The sequence below is a fragment of the Tuber melanosporum genome (assembly GCF_000151645.1).
Source record: "Tuber melanosporum whole genome shotgun sequence assembly, scaffold_102, strain Mel28".
In the NCBI taxonomy this organism is placed as follows: Eukaryota; Fungi; Ascomycota; class Pezizomycetes; order Pezizales; family Tuberaceae; genus Tuber; species Tuber melanosporum.
This window is the reverse complement of record NW_003298758.1, coordinates 259,556-279,405: the sequence shown is the minus strand read 5'-3', so window position 1 is coordinate 279,405 and position 19,850 is coordinate 259,556. Positions and strand designations below refer to the sequence as shown.

Here is a 19,850-nt window from a genome sequence, read left to right as displayed (position 1 = left end):
ATGCCCCTGAAGTACCGGTCGAAACCTGCCAGAGTCTACACTCCTCCTACATATTTGAGTACTTCCTCCAGCTCCAGAGTATTTAATCATCCTCCTTCTTCCACGCCTCTTTAAAACGAGCACGCACGCACAATCAAAGCGAAACCTTCCTCCTCAAAACAAGTTCTTCAAATCAATTGCAGCAACAAAGCAAGCAAAAAAAAAAAGAAAAACGTGTCGGTTCACCAAGCCTCAAGGAATCATACATATCCCATTCATCCGATCCAACCACCATCACCGTATTCACCGACTCCCACCTCCACTCCAACTTCCAACAAAAATTCCGTAAAGCGGGGAAAAAAACAATCCACCCAAATTAAAGAAGGATCCTTTTTCTCCCTTCTCCAATTCCTCCCTCCTCCACACAAACCTCCCCTATCAATTCCATCTCACAAATCCACAATGAGCGGCTCAGGATCATACTATTGCTCAAACTACTACGTTAGTACCCCCTTCCTCTTCCATCTCCATATTCACTTCCCCGGACCGAAACAAAAAGATAAAGTGACAAATAAATAAATTATTGCAATACTGACCAACAAGCTTCCAGGGCTACCACCAATGCAAGAACCAGGTCCGCAGCTGGGGCGAAAAGTGCCATCAATGCAAGGTATGACTCTCATTCTCACTACCGTATTACTCTTAACCTCACTTAATATCAATCCTTACTTCTCCCAACCCATCTCTCTCTTTGCCTATTCCATTTATCTGTCGTTCAAAAGCTGATAACAGCAATGATGCAGTCTATGGGACGAACCACTGCAGCTCCTGCTGATTCTGCAATTGCTTACTCGAACCCATTTACCGATTCTCCCGCGGCGAAACCCGAGTTGCTTGTTGCGCCGTGCCCCAGCGCGAGGAATCCTACACGACGAGGCAGCGGTTAGACGCGCACCCTACATCCTCGGTTACTTCTTTGGCCTTCTCTCCTTCCTTTTGAGTTAACCGTTTGCTTCCTTCTCCCGCATTTTTTTCTTCTTCCTTTGCCTTGCTCGATTCTATCTTTCCGTGTAAGGTTTTTTCAGCGTGGTTGCGGCGGTGGTGGTGGTGGTGGTGGTGGCGTTATATTTTTACTTTCATGCTCGCTTGTGGAGAAGGGCTTAAGCATAATATGGGGTTTTTATTAATTCTCACGCTCAAACGTTTTTTCTTACTACGATACGGTACCGTACTGTGCTCGAGTATTGGCTTGGGTCCGGGGGAGGGGGGGGCCGGTGCGGCTGATATTACCGATTACCCATATCAGTTTTTTTTTCTTCTCTTGTTGGTATCGTAGCTTTACTATCTTTTGCTTTTGCTTTTCATCTACCGGTATCTCCTCTGGTCCGATTGGACCTGTTGCAACATACTAATTCGTCACGAAAGGCGCCGGGAGGGAAGTTCTTTTTTTGCCTATTCTATTCATTTTGTTCATATTTATCTCTCCTCCTTTTGGTTATGGGTTTTCTTGATTTCTGGTCCGGTTTCTAGGAAATGCTTTATATAGAATGCGGGAAGTGAATAGGTCGGGTTAGGTTCAAGGGGTGGGGGGTGGGCGGGGATGCAGTGAGGGGTCATGGTGGGGTTTTGTTTTGGTTCTTATTTTCCTGTTTTTTGTTTTTTGTGCCTCACTATGTTATTGAATCGTTCGCGAGAGACGTACTGTACTTGAATATCGTCATCGTCGCCACCATCGCCATCATCATCATTGCTATCGCATCGCGTCTGTATGCGGGGGTGAAAGGAAACGAAATAAAGAAACCAAACAGCAGGGTGAAAAGTATAATAAGGGTATCCGCAGCATCGTACTCGGTACTTGTACGAGTACCGGTACATGATTATCGTCAGGGGTGTATTATTGGGTACCGGGCAGGAAGAAAAAGGGACTAAAAGTGAAAAAACTAAAGGAAGGGTTACATGCTATCGCCCCGAGATTCACTGAGTCACTCAGTCAGACAGATACTCCCATACCGGTATTAGTCCAATCGCAAAACCACCTCCTCTCTCACACATACCAGTATCATACTTCGGTATCCTTCTCAGCCTACCAGAGCACAACCCCTACCATAGCCATTTCCCCTCCTCTCCCCCCCTCATTATACCCAAACCAAACCAAACCAAGCCCAGACTTATCATTCGCACCGTACCCCGATAACCACCTCCGCCTATTGTAGTACCACTCCTACCCCTCCTGCCCCTCTCTACACACTTCACCCATCTGCTAACACCGCTCGGCTACACCCTACCAGAAGAGAAAACGGAATCCCTCCGCCCCGCCTTACCCCACTAGCATCACAATGAATCACTCATTACCTTCTTTCCCTTCGGAAATGGGGGAGGGGGTGGGTGAGTGGTATCACCACCCCGCTCTCAGCCGGCTTCAATGCAGGATTTCTCCTGGTGCGGGGATAAAAAGGCTGGCGCGTTTGTGTGGTTTTGGAGTTCCCCGATATTGGACTGTTAGTATGATAGGGGGGGGGGTGGAAAGGAAGGGTGAAGGTGGAGGGGTCGTTGCGCCTGGAATGAGTTCGGCTGAGAAGACTTCTAGAAGGTGGAGGGAGGGGGATATCACTGGTATTTTGGATTGCGCTAGTGGGAGCTTTCACTTTGGTCGCGTTGTTTGTATCGTAGTGTTGGGCTTGAGGGTCGAAGAAGGGAGAAGGGGTTTTTCAGCTGAAGAGGGATTACCAAGAGCGCGAGGCTAAGACTTTTTTTGCTGTTATATCTCTAGTTCGGTGCTTTCGCCGCTCCTCTTCCTCTCTGGCTACCCGATGGAGGCTGCGATTGGCCTCGGTGGTGAGTATCCAGCACGATATGGGTACGGGGGGGTGGGTGGGTATTGGCACTTATGTTGGGAAGGTAGCTTCCCGTGCCCACTGCTCTCGTGACTTTGGGCAGATCTACAGGTATTCATCCGGGCGTGGCAATCCAATCGTAGGTTGGGGGTGCTCCGTTCTTGTCTTGCACTATCCTGTCTCGCGGACTGGATGGCTGGATGGCTAGATAGCCGGCACTGCAATGCAATGCAATTGCACCTCTGCTCGCAGCCAACGATGGTGGCGGTGGTAGCGGTGGTGCACGAAAAAGAACTTTATTTTATTGGCTATTATACGTTTGAAAAGTATCTGGGATCATCAGAAATGACTCGCTGGGATTCGTGATGTCTCTGGGTGGGAAAAGCATGGCTAGCCAAGTTTTTGGGTTAGCCAGGTAGAAAGGTTTGGTTGAGCGAATGGCGTTTGCGCGTCCCCGGCAGCTTGGAACGCTTGCATGGATCCAGCATGGGATCATGAGATGGAGAGACGGCGCAAGTAGCAGGGGGCTTAAGTTCCCGGGTACAAGAGATGAGTTATCCTCGATGATTTCCACTGGACCACCCTTCTGTGCTCGAGGGTCAAATTACCATAAAGTCACCATGTCTACAGCCCCCCTTCCTTTTTCTTTTTCCTTTTCTTTTCCTCCTCCATTTCAATGCCTCACGGGTTCTCAAGCGGAGTGACAGACAAGAGTTCATATTGCTTTTCCTAATGATATCATCCACAGAACTGCCGCCAAGAAACATCACACCTTTTTTTTTTCCCCCTTCCCAACAGGCCAACCGCATGAATTATGGTGTAAGTATAACTTTACGGCAGCCGCCTTATTTACAATACGGTAGCATTAATCGGACCGCGACCGCTTAATGCGCCAATGAAATTGGTATATCGAGCTGAGCTGGACTGAATTGGTCGTTAATGCTTTCAGTCGCCGGGACGAGTACTCGAGCTCCGTACTCGAGTACTTCCTATTTATCCGACACACGACTGACTCGACACGACAGAGCGGTTGCTGCAGAAGGGCAAGCAGGAAGAGAGAAAAATGCGTGACATACGAGCACTTCCGGTCACTGTTGAAACCCGTGACATAAGGTTCCGCTAACAGCACTGGTGGCTTCGACGGTAACTCCATACGAGTATGGATACTCTACAGTGCTATTGAGTCCAAACCGATTGCGTCACCAGCCACTCTACTCGAGTACTCGTACATAGTACTACAAAAAAAGCAAAGCAAAGCAATTCTCACGAATCCAGACCTTATACTCGAGTACTAGAATAATCCAATCCACCTTCACTTCGCTTGCCGAATAATTACAAATTAACCCAAACAGGAAGTACTCGGCTTCTTTCTGAGCACTGCATTGCAGTATTTGTAACACGTTGACATGGGTGAGTAATTCACTTGCTAGGCCGTTTACCTGGCGAATGTCAGCACGCGGTGAGGGTTAATTAGGTCACAATAGTACTCGCGGGCTACGCTTACGTTATCACGCTATTGCTGTGTTCGGGGGGGGAATTCCAAATACTTCATGATTCGGCATGGATTTGTCGTGTGGCGGCATATGCGTGATGGGTGGACGGGCTTTCTCTTGTTCCATGTTTGAGGTGTTTGCCTGTGATCGATCGGTTAGCAGGGGAGGGCGGACTTTGGTGTGGTGTGATTAATATCATAGCGTACGGAGTTGGGAACTTGGAAGGAAGAAGTGTATAAATAAGAGGGAGAGGTAAGGAGAGAGAGGTAGGTAGGGTGGACCTCTGTCAACTGTTTATCCATTTATGATATCAAATCCTGTTAAATTCCAGTCTTGAGGTTGATAACTCGCTCGGTGGTAGGATATTGGGGTACAAATCTAACTACCATAACCTACGGTACCGCTCGCTTCAATTCGGTTGTCACGCTATAATACCGATAGTCGAAGCTTAACTTATTGAGTTACGTCATTTTCCTTCCTTCCACACGTTATCATATCATACCATATAAATCTCCTCGCCCACCATTCCCCCCCCTCCCCCAAACAATCAACCAATCCATCACCATACAAATCCATCTTCTTCAGCGAGACTCCTTCTCCCCAATGGCGAAAACATTCCCGGAATCATCAATGGTCATCCGCGCCATCTCTCCCAACATCACCACTTTGTCCGTTCCCTTCCTCCGTTTCAACAAAGCGAAGTTTGGCGGCAGGGCTACCATCGGTGCGTACAAACAAACGAACAAACACACACACACCCATCCTACCACATAAGCAGTGACTAACGGTGGAGTAGTAAAACTCCCAACCGGGGGCCTAGCCGTCTTCTCCCCCGTCGGCCTAACCAACGATGCAAAATCTGCCGTCGAAAACATGGGCGGAAGGGTCAGCTACCTGATCGCCTCGGACATAGAGCACCACATGAACCTGGGACCCTGGAAGCAAGAGTACGCCTCGGCGACCGTGATCGGGCCCGAGGGGCTCTACGAGAAGCGCAAAGCGCAAGGGAACGAGGATGTTCCCATAGACATCACTTACACGAAGGAGAATAAGCACTCTTTGAAGCTACCAGATGAACTGGGGAGTGTGTTCGATGTGGAGTATTTCGACGGGTAGGAATACCCCCCCTCCCCCAATTCTCTTGATGAACTCGGCTAAGCGGTAGCGGTGAGTGGCGCAGCCATCAGAATAAAGAACTGGTCTTCAACTACAAGCCCGAGAGAACAATGATCCAAGCGGACCTGGTATTTAATCTCCCTTGTTACGAGCAGTTCTCCAAATCCGGCATGGATGCCACGAGCGGAATCTGGACTAAAATTGCCCACCACTTTTTGAATATTCACGGTAAGGGGCAACAGAGGTTTCATTGGTATGTCTCCCCTGCGAACAAGCCTAGCTTTGCCGAGTCGGCGAAGGTGGTTGCAGGGTGGGAGTTTGATCGCATCATCCCGTGTCATGGGGAGGTTATCGAGAATGGGGGGAATGATGTTTTCAGGAGGATCTTTGCCTGGAATTTGAAGGTCTGAGTCGGTTGGGCTCACCCGGAGGATTTCCTTTCTTTCCCCCTTTCCCTCTCCTCTTTCCTTAGCATAACTGTTTTCGTCATGGGGCTGGTTGCTGGTTTGGGGGTGTATTTTAGTTTTAATACGGTACTTGCAGTCTAAGTTGCTTTGGTTGCTGGGTTTTTATTTTTATTTTTATTTGTCATGTCATGTCATGGCTTGTGGTTTGTGGCAGTGAAGATTGGTTTTGTTATCGGTTTTTTGTCATTAAAAATATTCGGGTTAATGCAATCCAAACCGGGAATTTTTTTTTTCCCCTCCCTTCAAGGGATATCATATTATAATACAGCGAATCCCCGCATCCCCAACACCCTGAAAACGGAAAAATAAAATAATAGTGAATGCGCCAGTACTCCAGGTTACCCATCCATTCGTCCATTCGTCCATCCATCCATTGGCCTTTTTTTCTTCCGTCAATCGATCAACTATCCTCGACCAGCGATCTCAAATCCAAACCTAGCCCACCAACCCCCCTCTCTCTACGATACTTTCATATCCTTTGGATTTCCTCGCCCTTAGGCCACACTGCCCCTCCCAGTGTAAATGCTCCTACCATGCCTGTCCTTCCACCACATGACCCCACCACCTAAAAGAAAAAAATTATCAATCAGCCACAACCAAACCCCACACAAGGGAAGAGAAGGGACGAGGAAAGAGTGTGATATGATAACCCACCAACAAACGTAGCAAACCACAACAAGACCCCCACAACGTCCACCCAAATCCCACCTTTCATCCTCCGACAATCCCCATCCCCACGACAGTCAACCCTGCCAAACAACATCCCAAAGATGCCCAACAAAATAACCCAGAAGAGACTGTAGAAAAAATAAAAATCATCAGCCAAGGGACAACAACCACAAACCCAGAAGATAGAGGGGACAGATAATCAAAAAAACGTACAAGACAATCCCATCCAAATAGAAGGTCCTAAAACTCCTCACGAACGGCAGGATGTAGACCACGGCTAGCACGATACTAACACCCACGACCACCTCCGCGAAGACCCAGCGAGAGTCAGCGCGCTCGCCATTCTTTGTCGCGGATTGAAGGTCCCGGCCGTAGATTCCTGATGCCGCTAGGGAGATCAGGATTTGCAGGATGCGGAGGATTAATCGCGGGATTGTTATTTTGCGGGAATCTGGGAGCGGGGCTCTGTGGGATTTATTTTTTTGGACCATGGTTTCCTTTTTCTTTTTTTCTTTTTTCTTTTTTCGTCTTTTTCTTTTCCTTTTCCTTTTTGAAGTGGTGGAGTGGAGTGTTGTATGGTGTATGGTGTATAGTGTATGTAAGTGTATGGTTGTTTGTTTGTAGGAAGGAGGAGGAGGGGGCGGAGTTATCGTGCCTTATATTGTCTTGCAGTACGCATCATTTGTGACGAGCGCTGGGTTATGTTAGCAGTGTGCTGACTTCTCGGTAAAGCTGGGTACTATCTTGCATGGCTCGTTGCGGGGGGGATGGTCTTTCTTGCTTCTGGCTTTTGTTTTGTTGATGTGAAGATATTCTTGTTTTGCGGATCATTTCTGATCTGTTTTGGCTCAAGACCGGTTGCTCATGGTTGCTACTCCCTGGCGCTACGCCATGATGAAACCGTGCAGGGTCCACTTCCTTATCCGGACATGATACTCAGGACAAAGGAGGCTAGGCTGTATTTGATTTTTATTGGCAATTTTTCTAATCTACAGGTGGAGCTGGTTTCGCGAGACGCCCGGTACTTGGAGAAGATACCAGTATGTGGACAGAGGAAGGGAGAGATAAAGTAGGCGACGTGGAGCCTGTCTGAAGGGGGAGAGAGAGTATGGTGCTAAATTTTACTTGGGGATGGGACTACAGTACCGGTAGTCTCCGGCACCAATGGTCCGCGCGCTTGAATGTATGGCTTGGTGATCATTCTGCTGGGGGGTAGACCCCGACTCAGGGTCTTCTTCCTCAAAGAGAACTAGTGCTACACCGGCTTTTACTACGTCCTATGGTGGATTCATCAGTATGCTGGTCCCGGACTGTTACGGTAGCCAAAACTCACCCCTTCCCCGTGCACAATTTTAGCAATTACTCCATCGTGCGGACTTCTTATCACCTATTTAGGGTAAAAAGATCTTCGCATCAGCCTTACCCGCACTCAACCCACCTCCGTTTCATTTCATTCCGCAACTCGATGGGCAAACTCACAGTCTCCATCTTCATGCTCTCGATAACCACCAACGGCGCATCCTTGGCCACCCTATCTCCCTCCTTGACCGAGACCCTGAGCACCTTGCACGGCATGGGCGCCAGCACACTATTCGCCGCGTTCGCCACTCCAAGCACCTTTTCGAACCACGCCGGGCGCGGGATGTCCAGCTTGTACTGCTTCCCGCGCTGGAACACTACTAGCGCATCCTCCTTCCTGACAACCGTCGTTTCGAGGCGGGTGTGTGGGTAGAAGCCTACTACTTTGGACTTCTCTATGGGGGAGATGTGTGCTTTTATGGAGGGGTATGTGGCTTTCCTGTCGACGATGAGGTCGTAAGTTTCCCGTCCTGTCTGCTTTACGGACACGGGAATGCGGGATTCTGTCTCGCCTTTTTTCTCCACGAATTCCACGATGCGCTCTTGGAAGCTGCCGACGAAGCCAATGTTGCCGCCCCAAACGCTGAACGGGTCGGCGGTGGTCTGCTGGATGTTCCCGTTGAGGATCACGGACATGGCGGCCTGGGCGTAGACTTCTGGCGGGGTGTGTTCTATGGCGAAGAGCGAGGTTCTATGCTTGTCTATGAAACCGGTTTCCACTTCCCCTGCGATGAATGCCGGGTGTGCTGCGAGCTTTTTGAGGAATTCGATGTTGGTTGAGAGGCCGACTACCTCATACTCTTCCAAGGCTGCGCGGAGTTTCGCTAATGCCGCGTTTCGGTCCGGGCCTTTTACGATGAGCTTTGCGATCATGGGGTCATAGTGCGGGGATATAATGTCGCCTTCACCGAAGCCGGCGTCTATACGCACTGTCGGTGAGGTTTTGGGCGTGCGCAGGTAGACCAGTTCGCCCGAGTCTGGGACGAAACCCATGTCTGGATTCTCGGCGTATATCCTCGCCTCGAACGCGTGGCCTTCCATCTGCCCCTCGATTTGCTCCTGTGTGAGTGGGAGTGGGAGCCCGGCGGCTACTAGGAGTTGCCAATGAACCAAGTCTGTCCCAGTAACTTCTTCGGTAACTGGATGCTCGACTTGCAGTCTTGTGTTCATCTCCATGAAGAAAAACTCCCCGGTATCGTTGTCGAAGATAAACTCTACGGTTCCTGCGCCCTGGTACCCTACCGCGAGCGCCGCAGCTCTAGCTTTATCCCAAATGTCTTTCCGGAGAACAGGGTCCAAATCTGGCGCGGGCGACTCCTCAAGAATTTTCTGGTGCCGTCTCTGAACAGAGCAATCTCGTTCCCCTAATGCCACACAATTTCCGTGACTATCGGCAAATACTTGGACTTCGATATGTCGTGGAGTAGTAATGTACTTTTCGACGAGAACCACATCATCCCCGAATGAAGACCTGGCTTCGGACTTTGCCGAATTAAGCATGTCCGGGAATTCTGCGGGGGTCTTTGCGATCCGCATTCCCTTTCCACCGCCCCCTTTTACAGCTTTGATCAATACAGGAAAGCCAATTTTTGATGCTTCTTGGAGCAGGAAGTCTGGGGCCTGATTTGAGCCATGGTAACCCGGGATGCAAGGAACTCCAGCTTTGAGCATAATGTCTTTAGATTGGCTATCGGACTCTCGTCAATAACCGTAGTTGTAAACTTCTCCAAATTGTGGAAATACCTCTTATTCCCCATAGCCTCAATTGCTGTAGACGGTGGTCCAATAAATGTTAAGCCCTCATCTGCGACTCGCTTTGCAAACGCCGAATTCTCACTCAACTAATCCGCCTCCCACCTCTATTTAGCTTTTTTTTTTTTACTCCCGAAACCCAATTTATGGTTATGGTTTTGTAGAAATAGAGAGTGAGAACATACAAACCCATACCCAGGATGTATAGAATCACACCCCCTCTCCTTTGCGGCCCTGATTATTTTATCGACATCAAGGTAGGCCGACGGCGGTCCCAAATTTACAGAATGCGGCGTCACACTCGCATGTTGTGCATGTGTGTCCGGATCTGTGTATACGGTTGTTGTTCGGATGCCGTATTTGCTTGCCGTCCGGTTGACTCTCCTGCACCACTTTTTGTTAACAAACCACTGTACCAAGCACCGTGCTCCCGAGGGGAGGGATAATTTGGGGCTGTGGGGGGAGAGGGAGGAGTACAATGCAATCTCCCCACGGTTTGCAATGAGTATACTTGTCAGCGGGCGAGCTTTTGGAACACTGCTGCTCTGCCAACGGAGGGTGGATGGTGTTAGGCCCAGTAGAGCACGCCGGGCAAGGTGTGGGCGAGGCATTTCCCTTTGGGGAAAAAAAAAAAAAAAGCTGGAATGAAGGAGAAACAAGTAGGAGGAGTAGTGAATTGTATAGTATGAGTATGGAAAGTTGAGGATCCGAATCTTAGAGGTGGGGAGGTGGTCGTTTTGGAGCTTGAAAAGTGGGAGGAGAGGTGCGGCTATAAGCGGAGGAGAGCTCTCAGCTAAGCTATGGATGCTATCGCAGCCTGTGTACTCGTATATGTTTTTCGGGCAGGGGTATTTTCGGGGATTAGATGTGGTGGCAAAGAGTGGGTTAGCACTGAGGCTTGTATCATACTTCTATTTGGAGGGGAGCTCTGCGGTGGGAGAGCATCGTAGATCTTGAAATGATCATGAGGCCGCATTCGTTTTCCTTCCAGACTCCTGTTGTGATACCTAACAATGTCATGCCAATATTTTGGCGGATGGTTGGCTTGCTATGACACGGGCTGCTCTCTCTTCACCAGGATTGCCCAAGCTCAACGGCTAATCCCGCGCTCTAACCGGGCGACATCCCCATCCCATCCCGTCACCCATATCCATATCCATTCCATCCTTCGTTTCATCAATCTTCCCCCCTCCTTCTCTCCCCCCCGCCTGCCCTTCCGTTCCTGCCCTTTACCCCCGCTCGGAAAGAAAAATACGTTCACTCATAGCTTTACTCTACAGTATCATACCATCACGCAGCCTGTGATACCACAGCTCTCACTTACCCCTCAAGCCATCTACTAGTCAATTAATAACCTACCTTAAGGGGAAATTCTTCACACTCTCGCACCTATCGTAACATCGCGACTTCCCTACCACCTCACAATACTTCCACCCCAAGTAGGGTAACTTCGCTACCCCCTCCTCCATCCCCCCACAACAAGTCCCTCCATCCCCCCACCCTCTTCTCCCCTCAATCTAACCCTCCACTATCCTCCCAACCAACAATGTCCGACGACGGCTACTCAGACACATACTCAGACGACTTTGCCCCCTACGATGACTATTACGAGGATGACGACCTAGTATTCCACCCCCCCTCCTCCCTCACCCCCGACAAGGTCAAGGCTAACTAAAATTTAACCAAAACAAGGCAGCCCTAGTAGACGCCATGGCCGAAACAGCTTTCGCTCAGGGTGACCCTATATGGGATGACTTCGACGTGGATTACGATACGACAGAGTACCATTCCGACTGGGAGGAGTATTATTCCGACGGAGAGTTTTATGAGGAGGAGGTTGTTGTTCCAAATATGGCTGGTGGTGGTGGAAAGGGTGGTGGGGTGGACGGGAAGAAAAGTGAGGTTGTGGGAACCGGGGTGGTGGAGAGGGGAAGAGGGGGAGGACCAAGAGCAGGGAGGAGAATGCCGCCGAGGAAGAGAAGGAAGATTGAAGAGAAAGGGGTTGGGGTTGTAGGGGTTAGCGTTGGGGCTACGGTGATGGGGACGGGAGAGGATGAAGCGGAGGACGGGGGAAGGAAAGAGCGACCCACAGGAGCAAATCCTATCACTGCCACCGAGGGTAAGAAAAACACTACCGTCATCGTACCCGTAGCCAAGGAGGAAAAGAGGAACGGTACAGTCATCGTTGGGAAGGAAAAGGATGGTCCCGCAAAGGCCGAGCAAGGTGCGGGGGCGCCAAAGCTCGACACTAGAAAGCGGAAACCCTCCGTTGATGGGAATGAGATCCTTTCAATTGATTGATTTCCTGATTACTTGCTTGCTCTATTCACCGTTTTCCATACCATGTCTGCTTCTGACAACACTTTCTTTCCTCCGTTCCCTTTCTCTATTACCCATTGTCTAGCTATCTGGTCAGTTGGGCCTTGTCCTGTTTTCCACCGGTAGTGAGGAGTCTCTTTTGTCCATTTCCCCCGTGGCTTTTTCGTTCGCAGTTTTTTATTCTTCTTTTCATTAGCTACTCTTAATGCCCTTGCCCGCAGCGGGCGGGCGCGCGAAATGGAATAAGTTAGAGATTGGAGGTATGGGGTTGGCTGTGTTAGAGCAATTGGAGTCTCTCTCTCTCTCTCTCTTTTTTTCCTCTTTTCTCTTTTCCCCCACTTCGTTCGTTGGGTTGGCTAGTGATGCGATTTGGGGATGCCATCTACTCCGCAGCTACTACGATTTGAAATATATTGTGGTGCTATCTATGCTAAGTAGGCTTTGTCGGTTGGGTACTTTTAGTGGTGGGCTAGATAATTCTGGCTTGGGAATTCCGGTGGTGTTCGAGTGATTTGTTGTGATTTGTCTCAGGTATCATGCTGCTGCGCACCTAAATGAATGGGGAGAGTGAAAATTGGAGGTAACTTGTTGGCATCTAACGCAACGGTACACTTTCTACTCCAGCGCAGGATTTAAATGACCTGATCAGCATACTCCTTATTGAACGCTCTTCCAATGACGATATGCCTAATCTGCGTCGTTCCCGCGCCGATTTCGTAAAGCTACCCCACCCCACCCCCAAATCACAAATTAGCAGGCAGACCCTATTGTAAGCACGATAGGTGTGGAAAACGAGCAAAACCGTACCTTAGCATCCCTCAGTAGCCTCCCAGCCGGCACCTCATTAACATAGCCATTCCCACCCATACACTGAATAGCATCAAGCGCACACTCCGTCGCGCGATCCGCCGCGAACAAGATCGCCCCGGCGCAGTCCTTCGTATCGATAACGCCCTCATCCACCCTCCTAGCCGCCGCGAAGGTGTACGCCCTCGCGGCGGATAGCTTCGTGTGCATGTCCGCTAGCTTTGCCTGTATGAGTTGGTTGTGCGCGATTGGGATGCCGAATTGCTTGCGCTGGTGGACGTATGGTAGTGTTATGTCCAGCGCTGCTTGCATCAGTCCCAGTGGGCCGGCGGACAGGACTAGGCGTTCCAGGTCCAGGCCTTCCATTAGCACGCGCACGCCTCTATTCGTCGGGCCGAGTTGGTTCGCGTGGGGGACGAAGACGTCGTCGAAGATTAGCTCTCCGGTGTTTGAGCCGCGCATGCCTAACTTGTCGAGCTTCCGCGCGCAGGTGTACCCCTCCATGCCTTTCTCGAGTATGAGGGCGGTTATGCCTTTCTAAGGGGCTGTCAGTAATAGTCGGTTGGTTTGGGGGAGGGGGCGGGGGAGGGGAGGTGTACGGATCCCTTTTCTGGGTCAGTTTTTGCATATACTACTACTACGTCTGCATCTGGTCCCTACCCTCTCATATTAGCACTTACATCTCTAAGCATGACGTGAATGGCAATGCGTGCATTCGTGATCCACATCTTCGTCCCATTAAGCACCCACCCGCCATCAACCGCCTTCGCATGGCACTTCATGCTGACAACATCACTACCAGCCGAATGCTCACTCATAGCTAACGCGCCCACCTTCTCACCCGAAATTAGAGCAGGCAGCAGCCTCTCCTTCTGTTCGGCTCTCCCGTTGAGCGTGAGCTGGTTCACACACAGCTGCGAGTGTGCAGCATAGCTGAGCCCGATGCTGCCGGAGGCGCGGGATAGCTCCTCCATCACGACGCAGTGCGCCTGGTAGCCGAGTTCGAGCCCGCCGTAGTCTTTTTCCGCAGTGATGCCCAAGAAGCCGGCTTCGCCGAGCTTGCGCCACATTGGTTCTGGAAATTCGTTTGCGCGGTCCACCGTAGCGGCGAATTCTTCGGGGATTTCACGCTCTACAGGGAGGGAGGGAGGGGTTGTCAGCTAGGGCTGGGATGGAACGGGTGGAGGGGGGGGTGAGGGAAACGGACTAGTGAATTCCCGAACTTGTTCCCGAAGTTCAATTAGGAAATCGGAGGTGGGTGGTTCGAAGTTCTTAGTATGCTTCGTAGAGGCGAAACGACATGATAATGGCCCTGTAATTGCCTGGTGTGAGGCGGTCACAACTCTCCGGGTGAGCATTGAGCGGGTTAAGATTGATAGTGAGGACATGCTACCCCCCCCCTTTTTTTTCCACTCCTTATTTTATTTCGTGATATGGTTCGATCGTGGGTCTGTGAGACGGAGGAAGATTTATGGCGGTAGTGTCTATATGGTGGTGGTGGTGTTTGTAACAGCTGGAAATGGTCTGTTGGGGAAATTGTACGAGTAGTCTTACTCGGTAGAGACGATGGGGAAGAGGTACCCGTGCGGCTACAATCGGCAGTAAGCATGCTCCCACAAGGTCTCTCCACATTCGACTATTACAGTACCATAGGAGATTCCCGTTCTGGAGGCCCTTCGGCCACTAATAAGCGGTATTGGGTCGGGGTTATCCTTCTGGTAAACCTTTCCCTCAACATCGTATTGCACTGTACTTGTATCATACCTATCATATCTATGATACTGGTATTAATAAACCCTCCACCGTTCGGGCACGACATAAAAGTAAACAATCCTCCTTCACCATAACGAGCACAATACCAACAACCACCAAAATGTCCCACCCTTTCCTCCGGAGGCTCCCCCACCTACTGCCCCGCACTACTGCCACCACCGCCATACCCAAACACACCGGCTTCGGCCGCGCAATAGCAACCCACTCGCACCCACACTTCGAATCCGCGGTTTCTACGATCCGCAGCACGGTGGACACCTCGTCTCCGGAATTCAAAGAAAATGCTGCGCAGATGGGGGCGATAATCACTTCCCTGCGCTCCCTCCACGAGAGCATAAAACTCGGTGGGCCTGAGAAGGCGCGGGAGAAGCATTTAGCGAGAAAGAAGATGTTGCCGAGGGAGTATGTTTTTCCCCCCTCCTCTTTCATTCTCCCCTCGTTGTTATTAGCGGTTGGGGAGGAAGAAAGGAAGAAACTAACGGAAATGGTGGCGGCTCTGGTAGTCGTATTACGGCATTGTTGGATCCCGGGTCGGCGTTTTTGGAGCTATCGCCGTTGGCGGGGTATCAGTTATACCCTGGGGAGGACGTGCCGGCTGGAGGAATCATCACCGGGATTGGGAGGGTTTCCGGAGTGGAATGTATGGTTGTTGCTAATGATAGCACGTGCGTGTTCCCTCCCTTCCCCTTTGCCATTGACTACGAGAATAATTGTGCTAAAGGAACATGTAGAGTTAAAGGAGGGACATACTACCCAATTACTGTAAAGAAGCATATTCGTGCCCAGGCAATCGCCCAAGAAAATAGTCAGCCTCACCCCCTCCCCTCTCCTGCTCTCCGTTCTAGTGGGTGTTCAATTACTCATCTACTGGTGGAATAGGACTACCATGTATCTACCTCGTCGACTCTGGCGGTGCCAACCTCCCCCACCAGGCAGACGTATTCCCGGACCGCGACCACTTTGGCCGTATCTTCTATAACCAAGCTAGAAGTGCCCCTCCCAATTCCCCTTATCCCCCCCTCCAACACCTAAAATCTAATTTAAGACTAACCGCCGAGTGATGCCTAGTGTCTGCCGACGGAATCCCGCAAATCTCCGCAGTAATGGGCCCATGCACAGCCGGGTACCCCCCCCTCCCCCCTCCCCCCTCCCCCCTACTAACGGCGTGTGTATAGAGGAGCATACGTCCCAAGCATGTCCGACGAATCTATAATCGTCGAAAACTCCGGAACAATCTTCCTGGCCGGCCCGCCCCTCGTGAAAGCAGCCACAGGCGAAGAAGTAACCGCCGAATCCCTCGGCGGCGGATCCCTACACTCGAAAGTCAGTGGTGTAACGGACTACCTCGCGGTATCGGATGCCCACGCACTGGTTCTAGCACGGCGTTGCATCGCAAACCTAAACTACCCCACCACCACCACCACCGACGTGCAAGCGTCGGCAAAAGGCCCACTATACGACCCAGCAGAACTTACCGGCATCGCAGGCACAAACCTCCGCAAGCCGATAAACCCCCACGACATAATCTCCCGCATAACAGACTCCTCGGAATTCTCCGAATTCAAACGAGAGTACGGCACCAGTCTCGTGACGGGTTTCGCGCGCATACACGGATACCCTGTCGGCATACTCGCCAACAACGGCATACTCTTCTCCGAGAGCGCGCTGAAGGGTGCGCACTTCATACAGATGTGCGCGAAGCGTCGTGTCCCGTTGCTGTTCTTGCAGAACATCTCCGGCTTCATGGTCGGCAGTCAGGCGGAGGCTGGGGGCATCGCGAAGAATGGGGCGAAGCTGGTTAATGCTGTTGCTTGCGCGGATGTTCCGAAATTCACGGTTGTGGTCGGCGCGTCGTATGGCGCGGGGAATTACGGTATGTGTGGGAGGGCGTATGGGCCGAGGTTTTTGTGGATGTGGCCAAATGCGCGCGTCGGCGTTATGGGTGCTGAGCAGTTGGATGCCGTCATGCGGACCGTTGGGACGAATGTGGATGAGGGCTTGAAGGGGAGGATTGAGAGGGAGAGTGAAGCTGTGTTTGGCTCTGCGAGGTTGTGGGATGACGGCGTTATTGCGCCCGAGGATACTAGGGCTGTTCTAGGGCTTGGGCTGAGGGCGGCCCTGGGCGGGAGTGTTAGAGAGCCCGATACCAAGTTTGGGGTTTTTAGAATGTAGAAAGATGCTGTCATCGTATATAGCCTAGCCTAATCCTTGTCATCCTAATCTTCCTTTCCATCACCTCCCTGGAACATGTCTATCTCTGGGGAACTCTGGAAAATGGATATCATTGCAAGAGGAGAAAAGAAAAAAAAAGAAAAAACAGGCAAAGATGTCAAGCAATTGTAAATAGCAAGAGGGACTGGAAAAAAAAAAAGACAAAAAAAAACAATCGGGACGCCAGTGATTCGCCTTATGCCACCCTAAAAAACACATTCCATCCATAGCCACCTTCATAGTCCATAGTCCAATCCCATATTCAGTTTCAGTCCAGTCCAGTCCGTTGATCCGCCAATGCTTTCCTGCTTTGCTTCCTTCTTTCTGTCCCCCCCGTTCGCTGTTCCATGGGTCCACAGCCAACCTCCCATCCGCAATTGACGATGCCGGGGAAATTCGAGCTAAAAGAAGCAAGGGAAGGGGAAGCTAAAAGGTTAAAACAGAGGGGGGTGAAAGAAAAAAGTAAAAAAAGTATATCTACAACGAAGGGTTAGAGAAAGAAAAAAAGAAAGAAAAAACTCCTGCAATACCACCCCCCCCCCCAATACCTCTTTCTCTTTCTTCACAGTATAACACAAAACCTCCTCTTCCTCGGTGTCTGATAAACCTTCTCAGAGGATCCACCACTCGCGCCCCCCCCGCTCCCCGACCCGCCCACATCCGCCCTCATCATCTGCCGGCAAAGGTCCAGAAACACCTCATCGACATTCTGCCGCTTTCGTGCAGAGGTCTCGTAAAAGGGAACCCTCCCCCACTTCTGAGAGAGCATAATCGCCCTGTCGCGACGGACCGCACGATCCTCTTCCAGGTCGGACTTGTTACCAACAATCACCAAAGGCACAGAATCGGCTTCCTTTATCCGGAGAATCTGGTCGCGGAGATCCGAGAGCTCTGTGAGGGTGCTCAGGCTTGTGATTGAGTATACTAGGAGGAAGCCCTGACCTGTTGATTATAGGATAAAATTTTGTGCCGAGGGTTAGTTATGATAGAGAAAGGGTCTGACTCGAGAGGCAGAGAGGGAGGGGGGGGGTGAGGTTATATGTACCAGCTTTCATGTAAATTTCCCTAACAATCGTCAGTCAAAATACACATCAGGGGAAGCAATCGAGAGAGTGTGTGTAAGAGAAAGTGAAGAGGAAAAAAACCTCACCTCATGGCGGCTATTACTCACAATTCCCAGCAAACCCGTTAGAAAAAAAACAACTTTGATCCCAACAATATCACCCTCATCTACCATCCACCGTCCATCCATCAATCACACACAATCCCGTGGGGGAGAGGAGAACAGCAGAAGAAAAAAATCAAGAGGAAAAGGCCACTAACTAAATTGTTCAGTCCCAGCAGTATCCAAACTAACCATCGAAAGGATCAGCAACCCCGATCGATCAATCGCGCTTAAAACAAAAACAAATGGGGGATGGATAAAGAAGGGGAAGGGGAACAGGGAAAGGAAGAAACTGACATCTCAAGAATACACGACCGTCCCTAAAAATAAATACAATCCCACCCATTAGCTCCCCACCAGTCAATCGGATATGATAGAAGGGAAGACAAACATCAACATCGATGACCTTCCTGTAAACATCCTCAATTGTGGGATCGTAATACTCGATCCACTCGTTGTGTACGAATTGCGCTATCCGTGATCGCCCTTAGCACCTCCCCCCACAGCCATTCAACAGCATATAGTAAGGGGACAGATGGATAAGGGAAACAAACATGTCAAACAGCTCTTCCCAACACCGCCTACTCATCCACCATCAGCCCCAGCCCAAGGAAAGAGCGGTAGGGGAAGGGGGGGGGACTCACCAGCTCCAAGAATCACAATATGATACTCTCGTCTTCTGCTATTCGTATCCGGGGTCAATCTTGCAAAAAGGGTTGGGGTAAATGGAAACGGGGTAGGGTAGGGCTGAAGTTGTCATCATACCTGTGCTGCATAGATAATGGTTGGTTTGGTTATAGCAACCCGCCCTGTTGTTTTCGGGCGATGGTGAGTGAGTGAGTGGGTGGGTGAGCGAGTGAGTCGGAGGTAGGTTGAGAGTGGTGATGTGAGTTCGGTAAGTAGGTAGTGAGTGCTGGTGATGGGAAGATGGTGAAGTTACGATAGTTTGTGAACGAGGAAGGGGCGAGAAGGTGAAGTGAAGAGGGTCTGGTAAGCAGGCAGGTGGGTAGGTGCGGGCAATGTGAGATGCTGAGGCGAGTTAAGTTTAGGTAAGAAAAACTAAGTTAAGCTAGACATGAGCGAGCAGAGCGTTCGCTACCACAACAGCGTCTCAGCCCAAACCAACGTTTGACTATGATGATACCTTAACTTATCGTTTCTCTCTTGCTTGTAATCATTATATACAACTCCTCAAACTTTTTTCTTCCTCTCGCTCTCTCACTCGGAGACTTTCTCCTCAGTTCCATGACTTTGGAAAAAGCACTCACTTCATGGACTCACAGTCTCACGGAATTCACAGCCCGATAACTTACAGTACCTCCTCCCCTGACTTGACTGCGGCAAGTACAGTACTCTATCATACAAGTATGTTACCCCCCCCCCCCCAAAAAAAAAAAAAAAAAAAAAAAAGCATGACCAAAAACCCACCAAACACCGCCCTTCCCACCAAATCAAAACCAGGGCACAACTTTCCCCTCCTGCGCAAAAATTTTTTTCTCCCCTCTCTATTCTTCCCTGTGCACGTACTGTCAATATGCGCGGTCGGTGTAACATGGACCGGTTCTTCATAGTGCAGCACGGCAAACCAGGCGGTGTCCTGGACGAACAAAGCTTTGTTGGGGCGGCAGTTTCTATTGTAGAGACAAGTGTGTCTGCGTATAACAGCATCGCATGTACTCGTACATTGCAGCACTAGCATGGCAGGACGCTGCATACGTCAATCAGCCAGCGCTTCCTTCCTTTCCTCCCCGTTAAGTTAGTGCTTGTTTACCCGTTAAGTCACTTGCATAATAATTATCATGTTTATGTGTTCGCATAAGATAGGGTATGTAGGGCTGGCCACTACAGAACTTGTGATATTCACGAGATTTTTCTCGCTATGATAACTGTCTGGAGTGGTACGGTG

The 19,850-nt window shown here is 50.3% G+C and overlaps 7 protein-coding genes; 3 read left to right on the top strand and 4 right to left on the bottom strand.

The window, feature by feature from the left end:
• The first annotated feature begins 3,300 nt into the window (after positions 1–3,300).
• GSTUM_00000081001 (uncharacterized protein) lies at positions 3,301–5,967 on the top strand. XM_002835310.2 has 3 exons: positions 3,301–5,030; positions 5,103–5,418; positions 5,487–5,967. The coding sequence occupies exons 1-3, from the start codon at positions 4,910–4,912 to the stop codon at positions 5,830–5,832; spliced, it is 783 nt and encodes a 260-aa protein (XP_002835356.1). The 5' UTR covers positions 3,301–4,909; the 3' UTR covers positions 5,833–5,967.
• An 86-nt stretch (positions 5,968–6,053) lies between these two features.
• On the bottom strand, positions 6,054–7,049 carry GSTUM_00000080001 (uncharacterized protein; the record flags this gene model as incomplete). XM_002835309.2 has 3 exons in its annotated part: positions 6,054–6,454; positions 6,544–6,686; positions 6,772–7,049. The coding sequence occupies 3 exons, from the start codon at positions 7,047–7,049 to the stop codon at positions 6,384–6,386; spliced, it is 492 nt and encodes a 163-aa protein (XP_002835355.1). The 3' UTR covers positions 6,054–6,383.
• A 61-nt stretch (positions 7,050–7,110) lies between these two features.
• Positions 7,111–7,473, bottom strand: GSTUM_00000079001 (uncharacterized protein). XM_002835308.2 has 1 exon: positions 7,111–7,473. Exon 1 carries the CDS (start codon positions 7,387–7,389, stop codon positions 7,258–7,260), a length of 132 nt encoding a protein of 43 aa, XP_002835354.1. The 5' UTR covers positions 7,390–7,473; the 3' UTR covers positions 7,111–7,257.
• Positions 7,474–10,634: 3,161 nt separating this feature from the next.
• GSTUM_00000077001 (uncharacterized protein) lies at positions 10,635–12,485 on the top strand. XM_002835307.2 has 2 exons: positions 10,635–11,293; positions 11,362–12,485. The coding sequence occupies exons 1-2, from the start codon at positions 11,216–11,218 to the stop codon at positions 11,968–11,970; spliced, it is 687 nt and encodes a 228-aa protein (XP_002835353.1). The 5' UTR covers positions 10,635–11,215; the 3' UTR covers positions 11,971–12,485.
• A 77-nt stretch (positions 12,486–12,562) lies between these two features.
• Positions 12,563–14,328, bottom strand: GSTUM_00000076001 (uncharacterized protein). XM_002835306.2 has 5 exons: positions 14,003–14,328; positions 13,491–13,927; positions 13,395–13,451; positions 12,796–13,332; positions 12,563–12,710 (listed from the first exon to the last, which is right to left on the bottom strand). Exons 1-5 carry the CDS (start codon positions 14,181–14,183, stop codon positions 12,621–12,623), a joined length of 1,302 nt encoding a protein of 433 aa, XP_002835352.1. The 5' UTR covers positions 14,184–14,328; the 3' UTR covers positions 12,563–12,620.
• Positions 14,329–14,668: 340 nt separating this feature from the next.
• Positions 14,669–16,803, top strand: GSTUM_00000074001 (uncharacterized protein; the record flags this gene model as incomplete). XM_002835305.2 has 6 exons in its annotated part: positions 14,669–14,970; positions 15,072–15,233; positions 15,300–15,373; positions 15,448–15,558; positions 15,637–15,691; positions 15,744–16,803. The coding sequence occupies 6 exons, from the start codon at positions 14,669–14,671 to the stop codon at positions 16,738–16,740; spliced, it is 1,701 nt and encodes a 566-aa protein (XP_002835351.1). The 3' UTR covers positions 16,741–16,803.
• Positions 16,804–16,830: 27 nt separating this feature from the next.
• Positions 16,831–19,086, bottom strand: GSTUM_00000073001 (uncharacterized protein). XM_002835304.2 has 9 exons: positions 18,710–19,086; positions 18,589–18,620; positions 18,499–18,525; positions 18,336–18,415; positions 18,242–18,264; positions 18,103–18,131; positions 17,930–17,939; positions 17,825–17,844; positions 16,831–17,721 (listed from the first exon to the last, which is right to left on the bottom strand). Exons 1-9 carry the CDS (start codon positions 18,718–18,720, stop codon positions 17,342–17,344), a joined length of 612 nt encoding a protein of 203 aa, XP_002835350.1. The 5' UTR covers positions 18,721–19,086; the 3' UTR covers positions 16,831–17,341.
• Between the last annotated feature and the right edge of the window lie 764 nt (positions 19,087–19,850).

Excerpts from the sequence above, each read along its gene's own strand:
- GSTUM_00000081001 (XM_002835310.2), top strand. The coding sequence starts at position 4,910 with ATGGCGAAAACATTCCCGGAATCATCAATGGTCATCCGCGCCATCTCT. Across the intron at positions 5,031-5,102 it reads TGGCGGCAGGGCTACCATCG|TAAAACTCCCAACCGGGGGC; the intron begins GTGCGTACAAAC and ends ACGGTGGAGTAG. Across the intron at positions 5,419-5,486 it reads GATGTGGAGTATTTCGACGG|CCATCAGAATAAAGAACTGG; the intron begins GTAGGAATACCC and ends TGAGTGGCGCAG.
- GSTUM_00000079001 (XM_002835308.2), bottom strand. The coding sequence starts at position 7,389 with ATGATCCGCAAAACAAGAATATCTTCACATCAACAAAACAAAAGCCAG.
- GSTUM_00000077001 (XM_002835307.2), top strand. The coding sequence starts at position 11,216 with ATGTCCGACGACGGCTACTCAGACACATACTCAGACGACTTTGCCCCC. Across the intron at positions 11,294-11,361 it reads ATTACGAGGATGACGACCTA|GCAGCCCTAGTAGACGCCAT; the intron begins GTATTCCACCCC and ends AACCAAAACAAG.
- GSTUM_00000076001 (XM_002835306.2), bottom strand. The coding sequence starts at position 14,183 with ATGTCCTCACTATCAATCTTAACCCGCTCAATGCTCACCCGGAGAGTT. Across the intron at positions 13,928-14,002 it reads ACAAGTTCGGGAATTCACTA|AGCGTGAAATCCCCGAAGAA; the intron begins GTCCGTTTCCCT and ends CCCTCCCTGTAG. Across the intron at positions 13,333-13,394 it reads CTGACCCAGAAAAGGGATCC|AAAGGCATAACCGCCCTCAT; the intron begins GTACACCTCCCC and ends ACAGCCCCTTAG.
- GSTUM_00000073001 (XM_002835304.2), bottom strand. Across the intron at positions 18,526-18,588 it reads TATTGTGATTCTTGGAGCTG|GCGGTGTTGGGAAGAGCTGT; the intron begins GTGAGTCCCCCC and ends GTGGATGAGTAG. Across the intron at positions 18,132-18,241 it reads CGGTCGTGTATTCTTGAGAT|TTTGGATACTGCTGGGACTG; the intron begins GTCAGTTTCTTC and ends TTCGATGGTTAG.